This window comes from Theropithecus gelada, chromosome 12 (genome assembly GCF_003255815.1).
Source record: "Theropithecus gelada isolate Dixy chromosome 12, Tgel_1.0, whole genome shotgun sequence".
Classification (NCBI taxonomy): Eukaryota; Metazoa; Chordata; class Mammalia; order Primates; family Cercopithecidae; genus Theropithecus; species Theropithecus gelada.
The window spans coordinates 80,066,143-80,088,740 of record NC_037680.1 but is presented as its reverse complement, the minus strand read 5'-3'; the positions used below and the strand labels follow the sequence as shown (position 1 = coordinate 80,088,740).

Genomic DNA, 22,598 nt, shown 5'->3' with positions numbered 1-22,598 from the left:
TTTTTTTGAGACGGAGTCTCGCTCTGTCGCCCAGGCTGGAGTGCAGTGGCCGGATCTCAGCTCACTGCAAGCTCCGCCTCCCGGGTTCACGCCATTCTCCTGCCTCAGCCTCCCGAGTAGCTAGGACTACAGGCGCCCGCCACCTCGCCCTGCTAGTTTTTTGTATTTTTTTAGTAGAGACGGGGTTTCACCGTGTTAGCCAGGATGGTCTTGATCTCCAGACCTCGTGATCCGCCCGTCTCGGCCTCCCAAAGTGCTGGGATTACAGGCTTGAGCCACCGCGCCCGGCCTCAACTGACTTTTTAAATAAAGAATTCTACCTGTAAACACAAGTAAAACAAAATTTCAATCCTTGAGGCAAATGCTAGAAAATACATAAATTTTTAAAATTACTCTTATTTCTTAAATACAGCCTCTATCAGCCTATTTCTCAGACTTGATCCTTTATCCGACATAATAATTTACATTCTGTATAAACATAATAGCCACTGAGAACTGCAGATCTATTACCTCTCCAACTATTGCCCCCTAGACACTCAACTCTGAAAAAAAAAAAAGGTTTGACATATTCCTGACAGCTTTGACTGAGGCCTCTGTTATTTCCGGTTTACTAATCTCTATCCATTCTTCTGTTTTTTACTTAATCCATTAAAATAGCTTTAAAAGATAGCATTAATTGACCATATTAAATGCCAATTTATATGATTGATACTCCCAAAGAAAATGTTCTCAATAAATGAATTAATGCATATACTCAAAATCTAGGGTGGTTGAGTATTCACCTTCCTCCTTGAGCTTGCCAACACTTTTCAACCAAAGTACTACAAAATTCTAAACAGAAAATAAATTATTATCCTTGATTGCTATTTGCTTGTTGTCATCATTTACCCACATAATCTCTCCTACTCTCCCCTAATGCCTAATAAAACTAGTTCCTCCTTTTTAGGAACTCTAATATGCTAGTTTCTCTTCTATATTTGTTCTTTTTTTAAAAAGTTTATTTTTAATATCCTTTGCTAATGCTTCAAACATGGAAAAATTTTAGGATTCTCAAGAATAGATCTTGAAATTCTGTATCAGATTAGCAATTTGTCAACCTCCCTCCTTCCACAGAAAACCAAGTTCAGGCCAGGAGAAGTGGCTCACACCTGTAATCCCAACGCCTCGGGAGACTGAGGCGGGAGACTGCTTGAGCCCAGGAATTCGGAACAAGCCACAGCAAGATGGCAAGACACTGTCTCTACAAACAAACAAACAAAAATCAGCCAAGCATGGCACGTGCCTGTAGTCCCAGCCAGTTACTTGGGAGGCTGAGACAGGAGGATCCCTTGAGCCCAGGAGTTCAAGGTTGCAGTGAGCTGTGATCGTACAACTACACTCCAGCTTGGGAAACACAGCAAGCCTTTGTCTCTTTAAAAAAAAAAAAAAATTCATCTATTTAATCATTTTAAATTCCATTGATTATTTCCTTCAGGAAGCCTTTTCAAACTGAAATTTACCTTACACTCATTAAAACTCACCAATTCTTTTTTTTTTAACTTAAGATACACAATATAACAAGCAATAAATAATATGTCTGCAGAAGTTTGTATAAAATGTGAAGAAACCCTTATAATGGGTGGCTCAAGCCTGTAATCCCAGCACTTTGGGAGGCCGAGACGGGCGGATCACGAGGTCAGGAGATCGAGACCATCCTGGCTAACACGGTGAAACCCCGTCTCTACTAAAAAAAAAAAAAAAAACAAAAAAACTAGCCGGGTGAGGTGGCGGGCGCCTGTAGTCCCAGCTACTCAGGAGGCTGAGGCAGGAGAATGGCACAAACCCGGGAGGCGGAGCTTGCAGTGAGCTGAGATCCGGCCACTGCACTCCAGCCTGGGGGACAGAGCAAGACTCCGTCTCAAAAAAAAAAAAAAAAAAAAAAAAAAAAAGAAATCCTCTAAACCAGTCTGATAAATTTTCAAAAATACCTTATCTGATTTTATTATCTGGACTATATTTGGTCCAGTTATACAAATTTGCTAAACTTTAGACTCTCAAAAACAGTCCATTTGAAAAGAGCCCTGAACTCTCAAGACATTAAAAAAATAGTAATAATATGCATATTTAAAAGTTATTTTTATTCCAGAATAGTTCTAATCATTTAGGTCTAAAAAGAGTGTTGAATAATACTAAATCATTCAAATGACAAGGTGCTAAAATACAACATTTCAAAGATCTCTTCGAAAAAAGGCAGGCACAAACCAAAACCTTTATCATTTTTATATTTTTTAAATTGCATTTTGCAATTTAATTGGTTTTTCACTGCAGTATTATTTTAAATGGCCCCAAAATATGGGAATGATTATGAAAGGCATAACATATACATGCAACATTATGCAGCCACTGAGAATGTTTATGAAGAACTTACAACATCAAGAGATTACATTTGCTTTAACACTAAGTTAAAAAAGCAGAACCCAAAATTCTATACCTATTCTATAACTGACTCTATTATATTATAATCCTGTCTACTTTTTTTTTTTTTTTTTTTTTGGAGACAGGGTTTCACTCTGTCTCCCAGGCTGGAGTGCACATCATAATTACAGCTCAATACAGTCTAGACCTCCCCATGCTCAGATGATCCTCCCACCTTAGCCTCCCAAGTAGCTGAGACAACAGGCGTGCATCACCACACCTGGCTAATTTTTGTATTTTTGTTAGAGAACAGGGTTTTGCTATGCTGCCCAGGCTGGTCTCAAACTCCTGGGCTGAAGCAATCCTCCCACCTCAGCCTCCCAAAGTGCTGGGATTACAGATGTGTGCCCAGCCCACAGCTACATTTTAAAAAAACTACTGGCCGAGCGCGGTGGCTCAAGCCTGTAATCCCAGCACTTTGGGAGGCCGAGACGGGCGGATCACGAGGTCAGGAGATCGAGACCATCCTGGCTAACACAGTGAAACCCCATCTCTACTAAAAAATACAAAAAAAACTGGCCGGGCGAGGTGGCGGGCACCTGTAGTCTCAGCTACTCAGGAGGCTGAGGCAGGAGAATGGCGTAAACCCGGGAGGAGGAGCTTGCAGTGAGCTGAGATCTGGCCACTGCACTCCAGCCTGGGCGACAAAGAGAGACTCTGTCTCAAAAAAAAAAAAAAAAAAAAAAAAAACTACTTACAGGAAAAAGGATTACAAGGCAATATACCAAAATATTAACAGTGAAAAGCTTGGGAAGTGGTAAAATGGTTTTTTATTTTTCCACTTTTTTTCTTCTTTTTCTGGGTTTTCATGAGTATGGCTTTTATAATGAAGACAGATTAACATTTTTTTAAAAACTTTTACAAATTCATAAAGTGATAAACTTTAAGTTATATATAACAAAAATAATTTTGTAAGGTTTGCTACTATTTCCATTATTGCAGGTATAGTACCATCCCAATAAACATAAATCCTACCAAAAGAAAAAAAAAAAATTTTGAACATGCCACCAATCTATCAAGTTTATCTTTTTAAATTGATAAAGAAGTATGAAATTTGTTGGCCGGGCGCGGTGGCTCAAGCCTATAATCCCAGCACTTTGGGAGGCCGAGATGGGCGGATCACGAGGTCAGGAGATCGAGACCATCCTGGCTAACACGGTGAAACCCCGTCTCTACTAAAAAATACAAAAAAAAAAACTAGCCGGGCGAGGTGGCGGGCGCCTATAGTCCCAGCTACTCGGGAGGCTGAGGCAGGAGAATGGCGTAAACCCGGGAGGCGGAGCTTGCAGTGAGCTGAGATCTGGCCACTGCACTCCAGCCTGGGCGACAGAGCAAGACTCTGTCGCAAAAAAAAAAAAAAAAAAAAGAAATTTGTTAAAAAAAAAAAAAAAAAAGTGGAGGGGGGGAAGGATGAAGTTTCATTATAGGGCTGATTATGTTACCATGACAACTGAGTTTTAATAAAATTCACAATTTACTTTATCAAAATCACACAGATAACCACCCACAAAAAGATATAATCAAAAAACAACCTAATATTAAGTTTCTATTTTCCAAATCGTACATGTGAGTTAACTTACATAATAAAAGCTGCCAGCATTACAGACAGCCTGTGTTTATTATTAAGGGTTCCTCATAGGCAAATAGGAAAATATTGTGGTCTCACTTGTGAAATATGATTGATTGAAGATTCCATCCTTCGTAGCTGGGATGCCTGGATATCCAGCATCTGCAGGACATTGTTGGCCAAGGTGTTTATCAGATAGGCAACACTTGCTAAGGATTGGGTGGTATAGGCTTTGGTTTCTTCTAGGGCTCTCTGCTTATCTGCTGACTAGGAAAAAAAACAAACCAGTGATCATTAATTCAAAGATAACCCATTTCTAGCAATCTAACCTAACAAAAAACTCATCACAACGATTCTGTTAACTGAATCCACCAGAAAGTAAAAAAACGAATCCACCAGAAAGTGAAAACTACTGGTATCACATAAACCCCAAACTCAACTACTGACTGAATTAACTAATGTTTTCATGTTGAATAGACACATTTTTGTACAGATGCAAATAAAACTCTAAAGCCATTATCTAGAAAATGAGATCCAATGGACAATTTGAGCAATGGTAGCAAAGTATACACTGCTTGGAAAGGTAGCACTGATTTGAACGTACAAATTTTGACACACTTTCTTCTGCTTTTCTGAATTCCTCTTTTCCTTTCACTCTATTATGTGAAATGTGGCCAGAACATAATGTGTGATTATATAAAAGCATCCAGGAAAAAAAAATTTAATTATAAATAATGATATGATAAATAAAATGGTAATAATGATTATTATAAACTAAAAGTAATAAAAGGATCCTTCCCTCCAAAACATTGTGTTATAACCCTTCAAGATGCAAACTGCCATGTTGCCCAAGCTGGTCTCAAACTCCTAGGCTCAAGAGATTCATTGGCCTGCCTCGGCCTCCCGAAGTGCCGGGATTACAGGCATGAGTCACCATGCCCAGCTAAACATTAAGCAATTTTTAAAATAAATTAAGTTGACACATGCAGTCAGGCTCATTCTTCTTTTCCATTTTAAAATTAAGATTTCTATCCATTAATTATGTCTAAGAAATACTATGACCGTTTATATATGAACATGAAAAAACCAATATGAAAAAAACCACAAAAAGTAAAAAAATTTTAAAAACAGATATAAAGAAAAAAATACAAATAAAGTTCTGTAAGCATTAAGATAACAGCCCCAGCAGAGCGCGGTGGCTCACACCTGTAATCCCAGCACTTCGAGAGGCCGAGGTGGGCGGATCACGAGGTTAAGAGACTGAGACCATCCTGGCTAACACGGTGAAACCCCGTCTCTACTAAAAATACAAAAAATTAGCCGAGTGTGGTGGCGGGCGCCTGTAGTCCCAGCTACTTGGGAGGCTGAGGCAGGAGAATGGCATGAACCCAGGAGGCGGAGCTGGCAGGGAGCCGAGGTCGCGCCACTGCACTCCAACCTGGGTGACAGAGCCAGACTCCGTCTCAAAACAAACAAAAGATAATAGCCCCAGAAAACACGTAGCCTGAGAGAGATAAATAGTTTTCCTGATCTTGATCCCATAGAGTAAGGCTTTACTCAATGAAATGGAAATAATAATATTCAATTTTGTAAAAATATTTATAGATGGCTTAGCAAGTATTTTCATTAATAGAAGAAGCAAACAAATCTGGTCCCATCCTCTGTAAAATAAAAGTAACAGAAAATGTCAGGAGGAAATTCTAAGGATCAGTGCTACAAAGAAAGAGAGTATTTTTGTTACAAAAAAAAAAGGTGACACATTCATTCAATATAATCCACAAGTATATACCATATATACAAAACATTGTGCTCAGAGTTGAGCAATTTTAAAACATTGTATCTGCTCTCAAGGACTTACCATGGGAGAAGATCCACATAAATTACTAAGGTAAATTAAGGTGAATAAAAATAAAGTACAGGCAAAATAAAGGTAACATGATGAGCAGTATGAAGAAAAAGGCAGGTTGAGAATATCAGTAATGGCAAATGTTCAGTCAGATTTTTAACCAGTTTTTAAAAATTGAATTCTTAACAGACTCTACACAGCTAATTCAGAAAAATGAAAGTAATTCTCAGATTATTTGTCTTGTATGTATCTTCTAAATCAGTATACCATTTCAAGACGTCTTAAATAAATGTGTAAAAAATAAACCACACCCCCACTAATCTTCCAAGTAAAATTTTCAGTACATTTCTATTTCATTATTACTTTTACCAGTAACTAAAACAGGTCCACACTGGGGACACAAGTAGCTTTACCATAGGTGAAACACTATAAACCACCATATATAGCATTTTTTTTTATTTGTAAAAAGCCTCTGTCTTGGCTTGCAAATCATGACACTAACAGTAAAATTACAACATTCATAAATATAAATAACTTTTTCTTAGCCATTAATTTTACTGCCAACATATTATCAAAGGGCATGTTGGAGATGTCATCTCCATCATCTTCCCCACCAGCCTTCAATTATCGTGTTACGAAAATACATTTTCAAATTTACAGCTACCCCTAAAAATGCTCCAATACAGCAATTCTGGAACCACTTCAGGATATGACTGAAGCAGTATTCTGAAACACCTGAGACTGACACTATGAAATACAACTCTCTGGCTTCACCAAGCAACAATATCATACTAAAAAAATACCAACACCTCGGCCAGGTGCAGTGGCTCACGAGGTCAAGAGATCGAGACCATCCTGGGCCAACACGGTGAAACCCCATCTCTACTGAAAATACAAAAATTAGCTGGGCATGGTGGCGTGCACCTGTAGTCCCAGCTACTCGGGAGACTGAGGCAGAAAAATCGCTTGAACCCAGGAGGCAGAGGTTGCAGTGAGCAGAGATTGTACCACTGTACTCCAGCCCAGGCAACAAGAGCAAAACTCCATCTCAAAATAATAATAATAATAATAATAATAACAATAATAATAATAAAAAATACCAATACCTCAAGGGCTTCAATATTTCACTCTGAAGTTTTACAAGTTTCACTACATTTGTAGCTTTAAATTATGTGAATAAACAATAATCAAATAAGAAAAAGGTACAGACAAGAATATTCATGTTCATTAACTCATTTAATGATGAAAGAGAAAAAGCATGAGGCTGACTAAACAATACATTCACATGGTACATTAATGCAGTAACTTAAAATGGTATTGCTATGCATTACTGCTACGTAAAGATATCTACGATATAACTAAGTGAAAAAAACCTGATTACAATGCATCTTGAACATAATCATCATAATTCTGTATGTGCCTGTGTGTAAATACGAGCACAAGAAAAATGTCCAAAAAGTAAGCTCCAAAATGATAACCTAAGTTTTCTCTGAATGTTGGTTGATTCGGATTTTTAAAATGTTTTCAATATGGCTTAATTTTTTTTTTTAACTTGGGCATGTAGTACTTCCATTATCAAAAAGAGTAAAGTATAACGCTGGCCAGGCATGGCAGTTCATGTCTGCAATCCCACGACATTAGGAGGCTGAGGCAGGAGCATTGCTTAAAGACAGGAGTTCAAGACCAGCCTGGGCAACACTGTGAGACCTCAACTCTACACAAATTTAAAAATCAGTCAGGCATGATGGTGGACCCCCTGCAGTCTTATCTACGAGAGGCTGAGGTGGGAGGATGACTTGAGCCCAGGAAGTCAAAGATGCAATGAGCCATGATCACATCACTGCACTCTGGCCTGGGTAACAAAGCAAGACCATGTCCCTCAAAAAAAAATTTAGTTAAAAAAATATGTGTATGTGCATTAATATAAAATAATAGAAACTGAAAATTAAGCATTCCATCCTAGTCAACTATAAGCAATAATTATAAAGCATAGAGGTCCAAAAGATTTTTAAATCTTTCTGAAATGTATTTTACATTTGCATGCTCATCAAAAAGTTATTTGGGGCTCAAGGGTCTTTTCTTGTTATTTCTAAGTTCAAGATAAAGTTTAAAGGACCAGGGCTGCCATTTGTTTACCTGCTCTATGGATAAATCAGCACAGTGGTGGTTCAGCGGTAGAATTCTCGCCTTCCACACAGAAGGCCCGGGTTCAGTTCCTAGCCAATGTACAAGTATGCAGTGGCTCACACCTGTAATCCCAACACTTTGGGAGGCTGAGGCGGGCAGATCATTTAAGGTAAGGAATTCGAGACTAGCCTGACTAACATGGTGAAACCCCGTTTCTACTAAAAATACAAAAATTAGCTGGGTATGGTGGCAGGTGCCTGTAATCCCAGCTACTCAGGAGCCTGAGGCAGGAGAATCACTTGAACCCAGGAGGCGGGGGTTGCAGTGAGCCAAGATCATGCCATTGCACCCCAACCTGGGCGACAAAAGCAAAACCCTGTCTCAAAATAAAATTTGAAAAAAAAAAAAAAAAAGGATGAATGGATAAAGAAAATATGGTGCAGGCCAGGTGTGATGGGTCACGCCTATAATTCTAGCACTTTGGGAGGCCGAGGTGGGCAGATCACCTGAGGTCAGGCATTTGAGACCAGTCTGACCAACATGGTAAAACCCCATCTCTACCAAAAATACAAAATTAGCCGGGCATGGTGGCGCATGCCTGTAATCCCAGCTACTTGGGAGTCTGAGGCAGGAGAACTGCTTGAACCCACGAGGCAGAGGTTGCAGTGAGCCGACATCACATCACTGCACTCCAGCCTGGGTAACAACAGCAAAACTCCGTCTCAAAAAAAAAGGAAAAGAAAAGAAAATATGGTACATATGCCCAATGGAGTACTATTCAGCCATAAAAAAGAATGAGATTCAATCATTTGTAACAACATAGACAGAACTGGAGGTCACTACGTTAAGTGAAACAAGCCAGGCACAGAAAGATCACATGTTCTCACTTATTTGTGGGAGTTAAAAATTAAAACAATTGAACTCATAGAAAGAGAGAGTAGAAGGATGATTACCAGAGGCTGGGAAGGGTAGGGGGAAAGTGGGGAGGTAGGAGAGGAGGAGGTAGAAGGAAAGATAGGGAGGTAGGGGAGCGGGAAGGTAGGGGGAAAGTGAGAATGGTGGACATAGGGGGAAAGTGAGAATGGTTAATGGATACAACATAATAGAAAGAATGAGTAAGACCTAGTATTTGCTAGCACAGCAGGGTGATTTCATAAAAAATAATTTAATTTTACATTTTAAAATAACCGAAAAGTATAGTTGGATTGTTTATAACACAAAGGGTAAATGTTTGAGGTGATGGACATCCCATTTACCCTAATGTGATTATTACACATTGTATGCCTGTATCAAAATATCTCAGGCAACCCGTAAATATATACACCTATATGCTCCTATATACTCACACAAAAATTTTTTTTAATGTAAAAGTATTTAAAATACTGCCAGGCGCGCTGGGCCACACCTGTAATCCCAACACTTTGGGAGGCCGAGGCAGGCGGACCACTTGAGGCCAGGAGTTCAAGACCAGCCTGGCCAACATGGTAAAAACCCTGTCTCTACTAAAAATGCAAAAATTCGCCGGACGTGGTAGTGTATGCCTGTAGTCCCAGCTACTCAGGAGGCTAAGGCAGGAGAATCACTTGAACTCAGGAGGCAAGGCTGCAGTGAGCTGAGATCACGTCACTGCACTCCAGTCTGGGCAACAGAGTGAGACCATCTCAAAACAAAAGTGTATAAAATACAGGCTGGGTATGGTGACTCACACCTGTAATCCTAGCACTTTCAGAGGCCAAGCCAGGTGGATCACCTCAGGTCCGACCGGCCTGCCCAACATAGAGAAACCCTGTCTCTACTAAACATACAAAAATTAGCCAGGTGTGCTGGCCCACACCTGTCAACTCAGCTACTTGGAAGGCTGAGGCAGGAGAATAGCTTGAACCCAGGAGGCAGAGGTTGCACAGAGCCAAGATCGTGCCACTGCACTTCAGCCTGGGCGACAGAGTGAGACTCAGTCTCAAAATAAATTAATTAATTAATTTAATTAAATACCAATAGAAAAAACAAAATACTCAAAATATAGTAAAACTCAGTATTTAAAATGTAGTGGGACCCAAAGATAACATACTCCCAATTACATGAATGTGAATATAAAGCAACTACTCCCTCCAAACAACATGACCTTGTACTGCTATATTAGAAATTATTAAAAGAAACGTTCACAATGAAAGTACAGGTTATTTTATCTAACATTATATATTCCTCTTATAATTAAAAACAGTTTTTCAATATCATTATTTCATGCTTAGATGAAAAACAGACCACAACAGCACATTCTGGATGCCACATTATCTACTTCACTTGTTTCAGTACAAAAGTGTTTTTTTGCCACAACTGTGGATATGAACTAGCTGAGCTACTGCCAGAATAACTGAGATCACAGGAACTATGTCATCCAGGGTCCAGCATACAAATGAACTAGAAATATATTACCATGCTGATCAACTGCAGAGCTCTTTTCTTTCCAAACTGATCTGTCAACAGCAGAAATCATCAGAAATGTTTCCTCTAACAAACAAAAAATTATTTTTAGTTAAATCTCCTGAGGATTCAAGAAGGACCACAAGGGAAATAATTATTCTTCACTAGCCTTCCTCACTAATATAGTAGAATCACTCAAAATTTCGATTCCTGCAAACTTAGCACAGACACAGCCTTGAGAAAGGGTATTCCGTTGCTCAATAAATGACACTATAAGACACAGGACATCATTCAATCTAGGCAAAAGGATGAAGAATGTCTATGTTAACGGCCCTTTTAAATTTTCCTGTATTTGCACAGAACAGTCATTTTTTAAATAGAAATAAAGAACTGTCTGGTTGAAAACAGGTTATTCTTCATCTGGTTTTATTGCCATGCAACACAACAGGCTCTGACTTTCTCCTTTTTTTTAGTTTTCATTCTGTTTTCCTTTATGTGTCAGCATACTGGCAACTTCTATACTGCTTCCTACAAAAAAAGAAAAGTCAGTGCAGCAAACTGTCCCATGCCAAGAAAAAATTCAGTGTGGCAAACCACTATTATAGAGAACTTTTTTCTTTTCTGAGACAGGGTCTTACTATGTTGCCCAGGCTATATTCAAACTCCTGGGCTCTAGTGGTCCTCCTGCCTCTGCCTCCCAAGTAGCTGGGACTAGAGGCACACACCACCACACCCAGCCGAACATTTTCTTGTTCAGCATCCATTACTGCTCTCTGGTAACAGAATTTCACTTTCATATGGTGATTTAAGCCTGAGAATTGATTCCCATCCCCTCAGGGACAGACACATGACCCAAGTCTGTCAAAAGTATACCAACCTGTTGGACACTGACAGGCTAAGGCACTGACTCAAGACAGACCAACAGGAGACTTCTCCGGAACTGTTCTAACAGTAATGGAAAATTTTATTTCAAGCAAGGATTGCTGTGGCAGCCAGACACACATATTCAGATCTTCTTGCAAGGGAATATGCTTTACAAAGCACTGACAGCCATCAGTCACACCTGTGGAGCTAGTGCTCATGCTGAGGCCACGCTTCTCCTCAGTAATGTATTACTCTTGAATAAATAGAGAATAGGTCATCCTTGAAAGTTGTTACCCTAATTTTGGTCCTTCCTGACTTCATAAATGATATTAGCAACAGCATAAGACTCAAAGGAGACTAAACAAGAGCCCCATTTAACCTTATGTTGATTCAATGTTCTAAACTCAGAAGTTTCCTGATCTTAGAAAGCCATGTCCCTAAATATTGGTAGAATCTCTGGTATGCCAAGCAAACTTCTTTTCTGCATGCTGGGCTTCTCATTCATCATCTGTTGTTTCACAGCTAGGCCATATATTGAGCCCCAGTCAGACTGATCTCTAGGCAAAAGTCACTTACTAGCCTGAATCAGGTCATTCCCGGTATCTAAATTCTCCATTTTGCCCCTCTTGCTAAACTGCTTCTTTAGCCTATTCATTTCTCTCTACTCTTACCATCTCTGTCCTCCACTACTTACACTGCTTTAATTCTTCTTACTTCTTATTTACAGTGCCTCAACTGTTCTACCCCAAACCACCAAATTTGTTTCCCTTCATCATATCCCATTTCCCCTTTCCAGCTTCTCAAAATCTAAGGCAAAATAATCTGCTCCACCCAACACTTCACCTTGTGTTTAAAGCATTCCTCATCCTCTTACCAATAAGAACCTTTATCATTGATAACCAATCTCACATGACAACACAAATTGTTTTTAAATAAATTTAAGGTTTTTTTAATCCTAAAATAAAATAGACTACATTAACTAACTTAAAAAGGCCTTTATACAACTGCTTAATTTTTTCTTTTTTTTGAGATGGAGTCTCGCTCTGTCGCCCAGGCTGGAGTGCAGTGGTGGGATCTCAGCTCCCTGCAACCTCCACCTCCCAGGTTCAAGCAATTCTCCTGCCTCAGCCTCCTGAGTAGCTGGGACTACAGGCATGTGCCACCACACCCAGCTAATTTTTGTATTTTTAGCAGGGATGGGTTTCACCATGTTGGCCAGGATAGTCTCTCAGTCTCTTGACCTTGTGATCCACCTGCCTTGGCCTCCCAAAGTGCTGGGACTACAGGCATGAACCACCATGCCCAGCCAAAACTGCTTTCTTTTTTTTTTTTTTTTTTTTTTTTTGAGACAGAGTCTCACTCTCTCGCCCAAGCTGGAGTGCAGTGGCACGATCTCTGCTCACTGAAAGCTCCACCTCCCGGGTTCACGCCATTCTCCTGCCTCAGCCTCCTGAGTAGCTGGGACTACAGGAGCCTGCCACCATGCCCGGCTAATTTTTTGTATTTTTAGTAGAGATGGGGTTTCACCAAGTTAGACAGGATGGTCTCGATCTCCTGACCTTGTGATCTGCATGCCTCGGCCTCCCAAAGTGCTGGGATTACAGGCGTGAGCCACTGCGCCCGGCCAAAACTGCTTAATTTCTAAATACTCATTGCTATAGTCTGAATTTTTTGTGTCCCCCCGCAAAAATGTACATGTTGAAACCTAACTCTGATGGTGATGGTGTTAAAAGACGGAGCCTTTAGGAGGTGATTAGGCAGAGCCTTCATGAATGGGATTAGTGTCCTTATAAAAAAGGGCCAAAGGAGCTTGTTTGTCCCTTCTGCCAAATAAGGACACACAGAAGGCACCATTTATGAGGAACAGGTGATCATCAGACACCAAATCCGCTGACGTCTTGCTCTTGGTCTTCCCAGCCTCTAAAACCGCGAGCACTAAATTTCTGCTAAGTTACCTAGCCTAAGATTTTAGAAGGACCAATGAACTAAGTTTTAGAAGGACCAATGAACTAAGACACACACATTTATGTACTTGAACATATTTAAATATAACCTGTATATTGTCTAACTACAACAGATTAAAAAATATTGATTCTTTTACGTTAAGCAAAGTACAGATTTGGGATCTTTGTACATTCTACAAATGAGAGAAACTACAGGCTGAATACTCTAAATCAAGACACCACTCATAAGAACTCAAGTGAAAATGTAATCAGTGAAAATTCTATCAACTTGGGAATTAGAAGTCTTCAGCTCATAAGAAAATGAAGGAAAATATAAAGGCATATATAAAAAGACTGATTATGTTACAAAAAAACTTTATTTAATCTGTCATAGATCACGTTTGTCTCAGAAGCATCTTGATTAAAAAGGAAAACAAAATGCCTTCTCTCCATCACACACTCCACAGTCTGACCTACGCTAGGGAAATTCCAATACATTTGCCCACTTCAGGCCCACAGTGATTTTGTTCAAGCAACAGAACCATGACATAGATCCCTCCCTGGACTTTTCTTTTGTTTTTTGTTTTCGTTTTTCGGGTTTTGTTTTTTTTGTTTTGTTTTGTTTCTGTTTCTTTTTGAGACAGAGAGTCTCACTCTGTCACCCAGGCTGAAGTGCAATGGCACGATATCGGCTCACTGCAACCTCTGCTCACAGGCTCAAGCAATTCTTGTGCCTCAGCCTCCAGAGCAGCTAAGATTACAGACGTGCACCATTACAACCAGCTAATTTGTGTTATGTTCTGTTTTGTTTTAGCAGAGATTGGGTTTCGCCATGTTAGGCAGGCTGGATTCAAGTGATCTGCCCACCTCAGCCTCCCAAAGTGCTGGAATTACAGGTGTAAATCACCATGCCTGGCTGAATTTTTCAAACTGATTCTAAAAGAGAGAATGCTTTTGTCTTCTGATGTCAGAACTATTAATACGCAAGGCTCAAAACACATGAAAGGATATCTCACAGTAAATGAAGTATGCCCATCTGAAAGGATGAAGCCAACATGCATAAAGAAGTAGAAATGAGACAAAGTTCTAAAGGTGTTTGAGTTCCTGATTCCAGTGATTCCTGCTCCTTCACATGGTTTAATTAATAACTAATAAATTCACATTTTGTTGTTTAAGTTTGTTCAAACTACATTTCTGGCTGGGTGTGGTGGCTCACACCTGCAATCCCAGCACTTTGGGAAGACAAGGCAGAAGAATCACTTGAGGCCAGGAGTTCAAGATCATCCTGGGCAACAGAGCAAGATCCTGTCTCTACAAAAAATAAAAATAAACTTGCCAGGCATGATGGCATACACCTGTAGTCCCAGCTACTTGGGAGGCGGAGAAGGGAGGATCACTTGAACACAGGAGTTCAAAGCTGCAGTGAAGATGTAGCGAGCTATGACTATACCATTGCATTCCAGCCTGGGCAACGGAGCAAGGCCCTGTCTCAAAAACAAACAAACACACACAAACACACACACACACAAAAAAAAAAAAACAGGCCAGGCACAGTGGCTTAAGCCTGTAATCTCAGCATTTTAGGAGGCTGAGGCGGATGGATCACAGGAGGTCAGGAGTTCGAGACAGCCTGGTCAACATGGTGAAACCTCATCCCTACTAAAAATACAAAAATTAGCCAGATGTGGTGGCCCGCACCTGTAGTCCCAGCTACTCGGGAGGCTGAGATAGGAGAATTGTTTGAGTGAGCCAAGACTGCACCACTGCACTCCAGCCTGGGCAACAGAGTGAGACTCTGTCTCAAAAAAAAAACAAACCCAAAAACCAAATTCAGTTTCTGTCACTTGAGACCAAAGAATCCTAAAATTCTTTAAATTGTTCCTTTTAATCATTTAACATATACTGGCTTCAGTTCTCAATAACATGACACTTTTAAAATACGTTATGCCATCTGCATTGGGTTTTTTGTTTTTTGTTGTTTTCGTTTTTTGAGACAGGGTCCTCCTTTGTCTCCCAGGCTAGAGTGCAGTGGTGCAATGACAGCTCACTGCAGCCTCAACCTCTCAGGCTCAAGCAATCCTCTAGCCTCAGCCTCCCAAGTAGTCTGGACTACAAGCGCACACCACCAGGCCTGGCTATTTTTTTTTTTTAATTATTTTTAGTAGAAACATCTCACCATGTTGCTCAGGCCAGTCTTCCCACCTGAGCTCCAGCAATCCTCTTACCATGGCCTCCCAAAGTACTAGGATTACAGGAATGAGCCACCACACCCAGTCTTCTTTTCTTAACTTTCCATGTCTTCTTTGTCAGGAAGCACCAGAGGATATGCACTGTCAAAACAGAAAGCCTAGAAAGAAGCATGGGATCCAGAAAATAGGATCTACATCAAAGAGGAAAAGGGAAATCCAAGGTTGACAGCAAAGGAAACTTCTGAGATGACAGCTGTGAAGCAGGACTAAAATGTTAACAATCCAGACAATCCAGATTGGAGAATGGCAAAGGGGACATACTTATGTCTTCTCTGCGGGAGGAGGGATGAAACTGATATTAGAAGACAATTTTCCATAGGTCTCTGCACTCATGTGAGCAGAAGTACTGACTACCTTTATTCCAGACCATCTTTTCCGAATGTTTATATCAAAAACAGTCTTAGAAGATACTAAGATAGCATATCCCTCTGGAGCAAAGGGCAGACATGTTCACAGACCAATATAAACGATTTAGGTTTCCTAAATTCAGGGTTCTTCCCTGTAATACAACCCTTGCATATACCAGTTATCACCTGGGCCTCTTCTTATCACAATATGTGAACTGGGGCCTTGGGAACCAGTACAGTGCAAGAAAATGCTAATATGCTGGCTATTATTGTTGTTGTAATAAAGTCCTATGACTCTGACCTAGAAGTCTCACCTCTTTTGCCACAGCATCCATGAAACTCCCTAGCTAACCTGTTAACTTCCAGATACGGTAAAAATTCAGTCCCTTTGAAGCTCTCAACAACTGATAGATTACTGATAAGCTTCAGTATGTTCATATTAGATTCATACATCCAGGGGAGAGTTTAGAGATGAACTAAAGATAGATTCATAGGTAACTAAGCAAGTCAAAAAATGAATTATTAGTGCCAAGGAAAAGAAAAAATTTGTTTAAGAAGTCTAACTGGCTGGGCGCAGTGGCTCACACCTGTAATCCCAGCACTTTGGAAGGCTGAGGCGGGAAGATCACTTGAGCTCAGGAGTTTGAGACTAGCCTGGGCAACATGGTGAAACCCTGTCTCTATAAAAAATACAAAAATTTGCAGGGAGTGGAGGAGCACGCCTGTAGTCCCAGCTACTTGGAGGCCAAGGTGGGAGGTTGGCTTGAGCCCGGGAGGTGGAGATTGCAGTGAGCTGAGATTGCGCCACTGCACTCTAGCCTGGGTGACAGAGCCAAACCTTGTCTCAAAATTAAATAAATAAATAAAATATAATCACAATCCACTCTATGCTTCAGCTGTGATTACTTACATAGATATAACGGATACAATGAATAAATCTAAAAGTTGCTAAATCTACATGTTAAGAAGACAGGAAGAAATATAAGAAAGCTAAGTTACCATTTCTCATAGTAAAAATGTCTGAATCTCAAAAAATAGCAACATGGGCATATCACATGGACATATGGAGATGAATACCAGAAGAAACAGATAAGAGTTTAAAGTACTTCTGGGCCTCACATGGTGGCTCACACCTGTAATCCCAACACTTTAGGAGGCCAAGGTGGATTGATCACTTGAGGCCAAAAGTTCGAGACTAGCCTAGCCAACAGGGAAAACCCCATCTCTACTAAAAATATGAAAACATTAGCCAGGTGTGGTGGCACATGCCTGTAGTCCTAGTTACTCTGGAGGCTGAGGCAGGAGAATCACTTGAACCTGGGAGGCAGAGGTTGCTGTGTGTGAAGACCATGCCACTGCACTCCAGTCTGGGCGACAGAGTGAGACTCTGTCTCGAAAAATAAATAAATGCATAAATGAAGTGTGTCTGGACAGAAGGAAATTAGAGGTAAAAGGGGTACTCATTTTTTGGTTTTTATTGGATATCTAATAAAACTGCAATGTTGAAAATAATCATATCTATTAGATATGGTAGTCACTAGCCACACGTGGCTATGGAGCACTTGAATGGTAGCTAGTGGAAATGCAAAATGGAATTTTAGACATAATTTTAATTCAAGTTTAAGTCACCATAAAAGATCAATATACAAAATCAACTGTATTTTTATATGATAATTGTAATCTGAAAAAAAATTACAAATTCCATTCACAATAGAAAAAGAATAAAATATTTACTAATAAATTTAGAAACAGAAGTACAGTCATGCATCACTTAACAGGGATATACATTCTGAGAAATGCGTCATTAGGCAATTCTGTCACATCACAGAGTAAACTTCGCAAATCTAGATGAAAGAGCATACTACACACCTAGGCTATATGGTATAGCCTACTGCTCCTACACGACAAACCTGTACAGCATGTTACCATACGGAATACTGTAGAGAATTTTAACATAATGGTAAGCATCTGAATATCTCAACATAGAGAAGGTACAGTAACAACACAGCATAAAAGATAAAAAATGGTATACCTGCATAGGGCACTTACCATGAATGCAGCTTGCAGGACTAGAAGATGTCTGGGTAATAGGAGGGCCTAGGACATTACTGTACAGTACTGTAGAGTTTAAAAACACTGTGGACTTATGCTACACTAAATTTATTTCTTAAATTTTCTCTCTTCAATAATAAATTAACCTTTACTGTAATTTTTACTTTATAAACTTTTGACTCTTGTAATAACAAATACATTATGCAGCTGTACAAAATTTTTTTCTTTATATCCTTATTTTCTCTTTTTTCTATTTTTAATTTTTTTTTCTTTTTTAACTATTTTTGTTAAAAACTGAGACACACACATATTAACCTAACCCTACACAGGGACAGGATCATCAATATCACAGTCTTCCACCTCCACATCTTGTCCCACTGGAAGGTCATCACGGGCAATAACACATATGAAGCTGTCATCTCCTCTGATAACAATGCCTTCATCTGGAATCCTCCTGAAGGACTGCCTGAGGCTCTTTTACAGTTAACTTTTTTTTTTAATAACTAGGAGTAAACTCTAAAATAAAAAGTATAATATCGTAAATACATATACCAGTAATCATCTTTATTATCATCACTGTAACCTTGAACTGCTGAACTCAAGCAGTCCTTCCATCTCAGGCTCCCAAAAAGCTGGGATTATAGGAATGTGGCAGCACCACACACAGCCTGGATAATCAGCTGCTACATCTATATGTGTATCTGTATACCAGTACCACAGTGTCTTTATTATTGTACTTTCATAGTTTTAAAATTGTGATGTGTGTGTCTTCTGCTTTTGTTCTTCTATAAAGACTAGTAGCGAAGTAGGTTTGTTTACACCAGAATCACCACAAACACGAGAGTAATGCATTGTGCTACAACATTAGGATGGCTACCATGTCACTAGGTGTTAGGAATTTTTCAGCTCTGTTATAATCTCATGGGACCACCATCATATATGCTGACCATCATTGACCAAAACATCATTATGCTGCACATGACTGTACGAGACTGAAACACTGAAAACTGGCTGGGTGCAGTAGTTCATTCCTGTAATCCCAGCACTTGGGGAGGCCACAGTCAGAGGACTGCTTGAGGCCAGGAGTTTGGGACCAGCCTGAGCAATGAAGTGAGATGCTGGTTCTACAAAAAATACAAAAATCAGCCGTGCACAGTAGCACACACCCGTAGTCCCAGAAAACTGGGAGACAGAGGCAGGATGATCACTTGAGCACAGGAGTTCAAGGCTGCAGTGAGCTATGATCACACCACTGCATTCCAGCCTGCATGACATACCAAGACCCCATCTCTAAAGGGAAAAAAAAAAACTAAACACTGAAAACTACAAAACATCATTGAAATAAACTTTAAGAAGATGTAAATGAAAAGACATCACGTTCATGGATCAGAAAAGTTACTATCATTAAGATAGCTCCCCAAGTTTATCTACAGATTCAATACAATTACTGTCAAAATCCCAGCTGCCTTTGTGGCAGAAATTAACAAATGATCCTAAAATTTATATGGAAATTCAGGGGCTATAGAATAGCCAAAATAATCCTGAAATAGAAGAACAAAGGTAGAAGATACATACTCAAAATTTTAAAACTATAAAAGTACAGTAAATAAAAACACTGTAGTACTAGCATACAGAAAGGCATATAAATCAATGGAATTCAGAGTCCAGAAATAAAACTATACATTTATGGGTAATTTTTGACAAAGATGCCAAAACAATTCAACGAGGGAAAGAAAAGACTTTTAAACAAACGGTGTTGGGACAACTGGTTAGTGACATGCAAGAGAGTAAATATGAACCCCTAACTTTACAACATATGCAAAAATTAATTCAAATGGATCAAAGATCTAAAGGTAAGAGCTAAAACTGGCCAGGCACGGTGGCTCACGCTTATAATCCCAGCACTTTGGGAGGCCGAGGCGGGCAGATCATGAGGTCAGAAGATCGAGACTATCCTGGCTAACACGGTGAAACCCTGTCTCTACTAAAAATACACACACAAAAAAAAGTAGATGGGCATGGTGGCAGGTGCCTGTAGTCCCAGCTACTCAGGAGGCTGAGGCAGGAGAATGGTGTGAACCCAGGAGGCGGAGCTTGCAGTGAGCCGAGATCGTGCCGCTGCACTCCAGCCTGAGTGACAGAGCCAGACTCCATCTCAAAAAAAAAAAAAAGAGTTAAACTATAAAACTCCTAGGAGAAAATCTTCAGACTCTGGATTAGGCAATAGTTTCTTAGAAATAAGACCTAAAAGTATGCATACACACACACACACGCACACAAAACACACAACAAAAACAAAGGAAAGTCTGGGCACAGTGGCTCACGCCTGTAATCCGAGCACTTTGGGAGGCCGAGGCAGGTGGATCACCTGAGGTCAGGAGTTCGAGACCAGCCTGACCAACGTGGTGAAAACCTGTCTTTACTAAAAATACAAAAATTAGCCAGGCGTGATGGCGTGTGCCTGTAATCTCAGCTACTCACGAGGCTGAGGAAGGAGAATCGCTTGAACCTGGGAGGCGGAGGTTGCAGTGAGCAAAGATCGCACCATTGCACTCCAGCCTGGGCAACAAGAGTAAAACTCCGCCTCAAAAAAAAAAAAAAAAAAAGGATATCACTGGAAAAAATGGCAAAATGTTAATGGAGACTTGAGGATTAGACAGTGGAAATATATCAATAGTATTTCCTGATTGTTATGACTATTTTGGAGTCATAAGGGTCAGCAGCCTCAGTCAGGAGGCTAAGGCAGAAGAATCACTAGAACCCAGGAGGTAGAGGCTGCAATAAGCCAAGATCACATCATTGCACTCCAGCCTAGACAATGGGAGTGAAACCCTGTCTCAAAACAAAAAAAAACCTTCAGCAAGGTTCAAGGGGCTTTGCACTATTTTTAAAAATTTTTTTAATTAAAAATAAAAGAAATTTTGGGTGATAATGATGTGTAAATTCATCCATTGTAATGATGTACCACTCTAAAGAAGGATATTAATAATGGAGGGGGCTGTACATATGTGACAGGAGGAAGAAAATACATGAGAAATCTCTGTATTTTCTCCTCAGTTTCACAATGTAAACTTAAAACTGCTCTAAAAAGTAAAGCCTATTTAAAAAAACAAAAGATAAAATAAACTCCTCATTTCACTCAGGTAGGGTGATAATTACATTATTGCTGAATATTTTTAATTGAGGGAAAATTTCCGTTAACCATCATTAAATTTTGGCTTATAAATCTACTTTTAATTATCCTGTCAACATATAACATATAATTGACCATATGAAAAAGAACTCTTTCATAGCTGCTTCATGTAAAAGGGCTTGTATATAAATTATGCATGTTTTCCACCATTGCATCTTAAGCTAATTACCTCCTGCATCCTTCATACCAATTAGAACGATCACTGAGTTTTGAAAAACTCTTCATGTTTAATGTGGGAACTACTACTCACTAAGAATAAATAAACTTTAAAATACTAAGCTGAACCTTTATTACACTTATTTTCACATAAAATATTATTATTTTGAGACAGAGTCTCACTCTGTTCCCCAGGCTACGGTGCAGTGGCATGATCTCTGCTCACTGCAACCTTCGCCACCTGGGTTCAAGCAATTCTCCTGCCTGAGCCTCCCGAGTAGCTGGGATTACAGACACCCGCCACCATGCCCAGCTAATTTTTGTATTTTTAGTAGAGACGGGGGTTCACCACGTTGGCCAAGCTGGTCTCAAACTCCTGACCTCAAGTGATCCACCCACCTCACCCTCCCAAAGTGCCAGGATTACAGGCATGAGCCACCTGCGCCCGGCCCAAATCATTTTTTTTCATGTTTATATTTATCACCTGGTTAATGATCAAATCCTAAATATCTAGAAAGCATCCAAACTGCAGGATTCTGAAAATATTACAAAAGGTTAATCCTATATGTAAATGTTCCTGAAACAACTGCCAGGCCTTAGACAAACTGCCAAACCAAAAAGCCATTACCAAGACCCAACAACTAAACAAGCAACTACAATTTCCTAGTTGGAAACCTAAGTGTCATAACAGTTATGTGTTGTATAATAGACAGTTTGCCTGTGCAGAATAAACCTAAAGTATTATAAAAATATCATTTCAATCCTTATATATTTCTATTCCCTGTTCTCTAAAACAGAAACTATTTTATCTCTTCTCTCAGCTGCCCAGAAAGGCTTGGCGCACGTGGCGGAGATTGATAAACATCTGTCAAATTGAACCATGAGTTTCTGCTGCACATTTTCCTTGGGTGGTCATCATGCCATTTACTACATACTACGGTTATTCGTGTCATGGTCCTATGTTCATTATGGGATTACAAGGCTAGAAGTATCTTCAGAACAAAAATCAAAAGTTTATCGATTTCTTCCTAAATTCCTATGCCACCAGAAATTTCATACAAAAGAACAAAAGATTAGTTGAAAACCAGTGCGGCCGGGCGCGGTGGCTCAAGCCTGTAATCCCAGCACTTTGGGAGGCCGAGACGGGCGGATCACGAGGTCAGGAGATCGAGACCATCCTGGCGAACACGGTGAAACTCCGTCTCTACTAAAAAAAATACAAAAAACTAGCCGGGCGAGGTGGCGGGCGCCTGTAGTCCCAGCTACTCGGGAGGCTGAGGCAGGAGAATGGCGTAAACCCGGGAGGCGGAGCTTGCAGTGAGCTGAGATCCAGCCACTGCACTCCAGCCCGGGCGACAGAGCAAGACTTCGTCTCACAA

The 22,598-nt window shown here is 40.0% G+C and overlaps 1 protein-coding gene across 11 annotated transcripts in view; it reads right to left on the bottom strand.

Annotated features, from left to right (window-relative positions):
- The window catches only part of ABI2 (abl interactor 2), a 109,434-nt gene that overhangs the window by 66,662 nt on the left and 20,174 nt on the right, over positions 1-22,598 (bottom strand). For 10 of the 11 annotated variants that reach the window (XM_025404248.1, XM_025404249.1, XM_025404247.1 and 7 more), the window contains exon 2: positions 4,121-4,288. In XM_025404248.1, coding sequence (XP_025260033.1) covers positions 4,121-4,288 — 168 coding nt within the window. The remainder of the gene's footprint in view (positions 1-4,120; positions 4,289-22,598) is intronic. The other variant, XM_025404254.1, reaches the window with a different exon arrangement.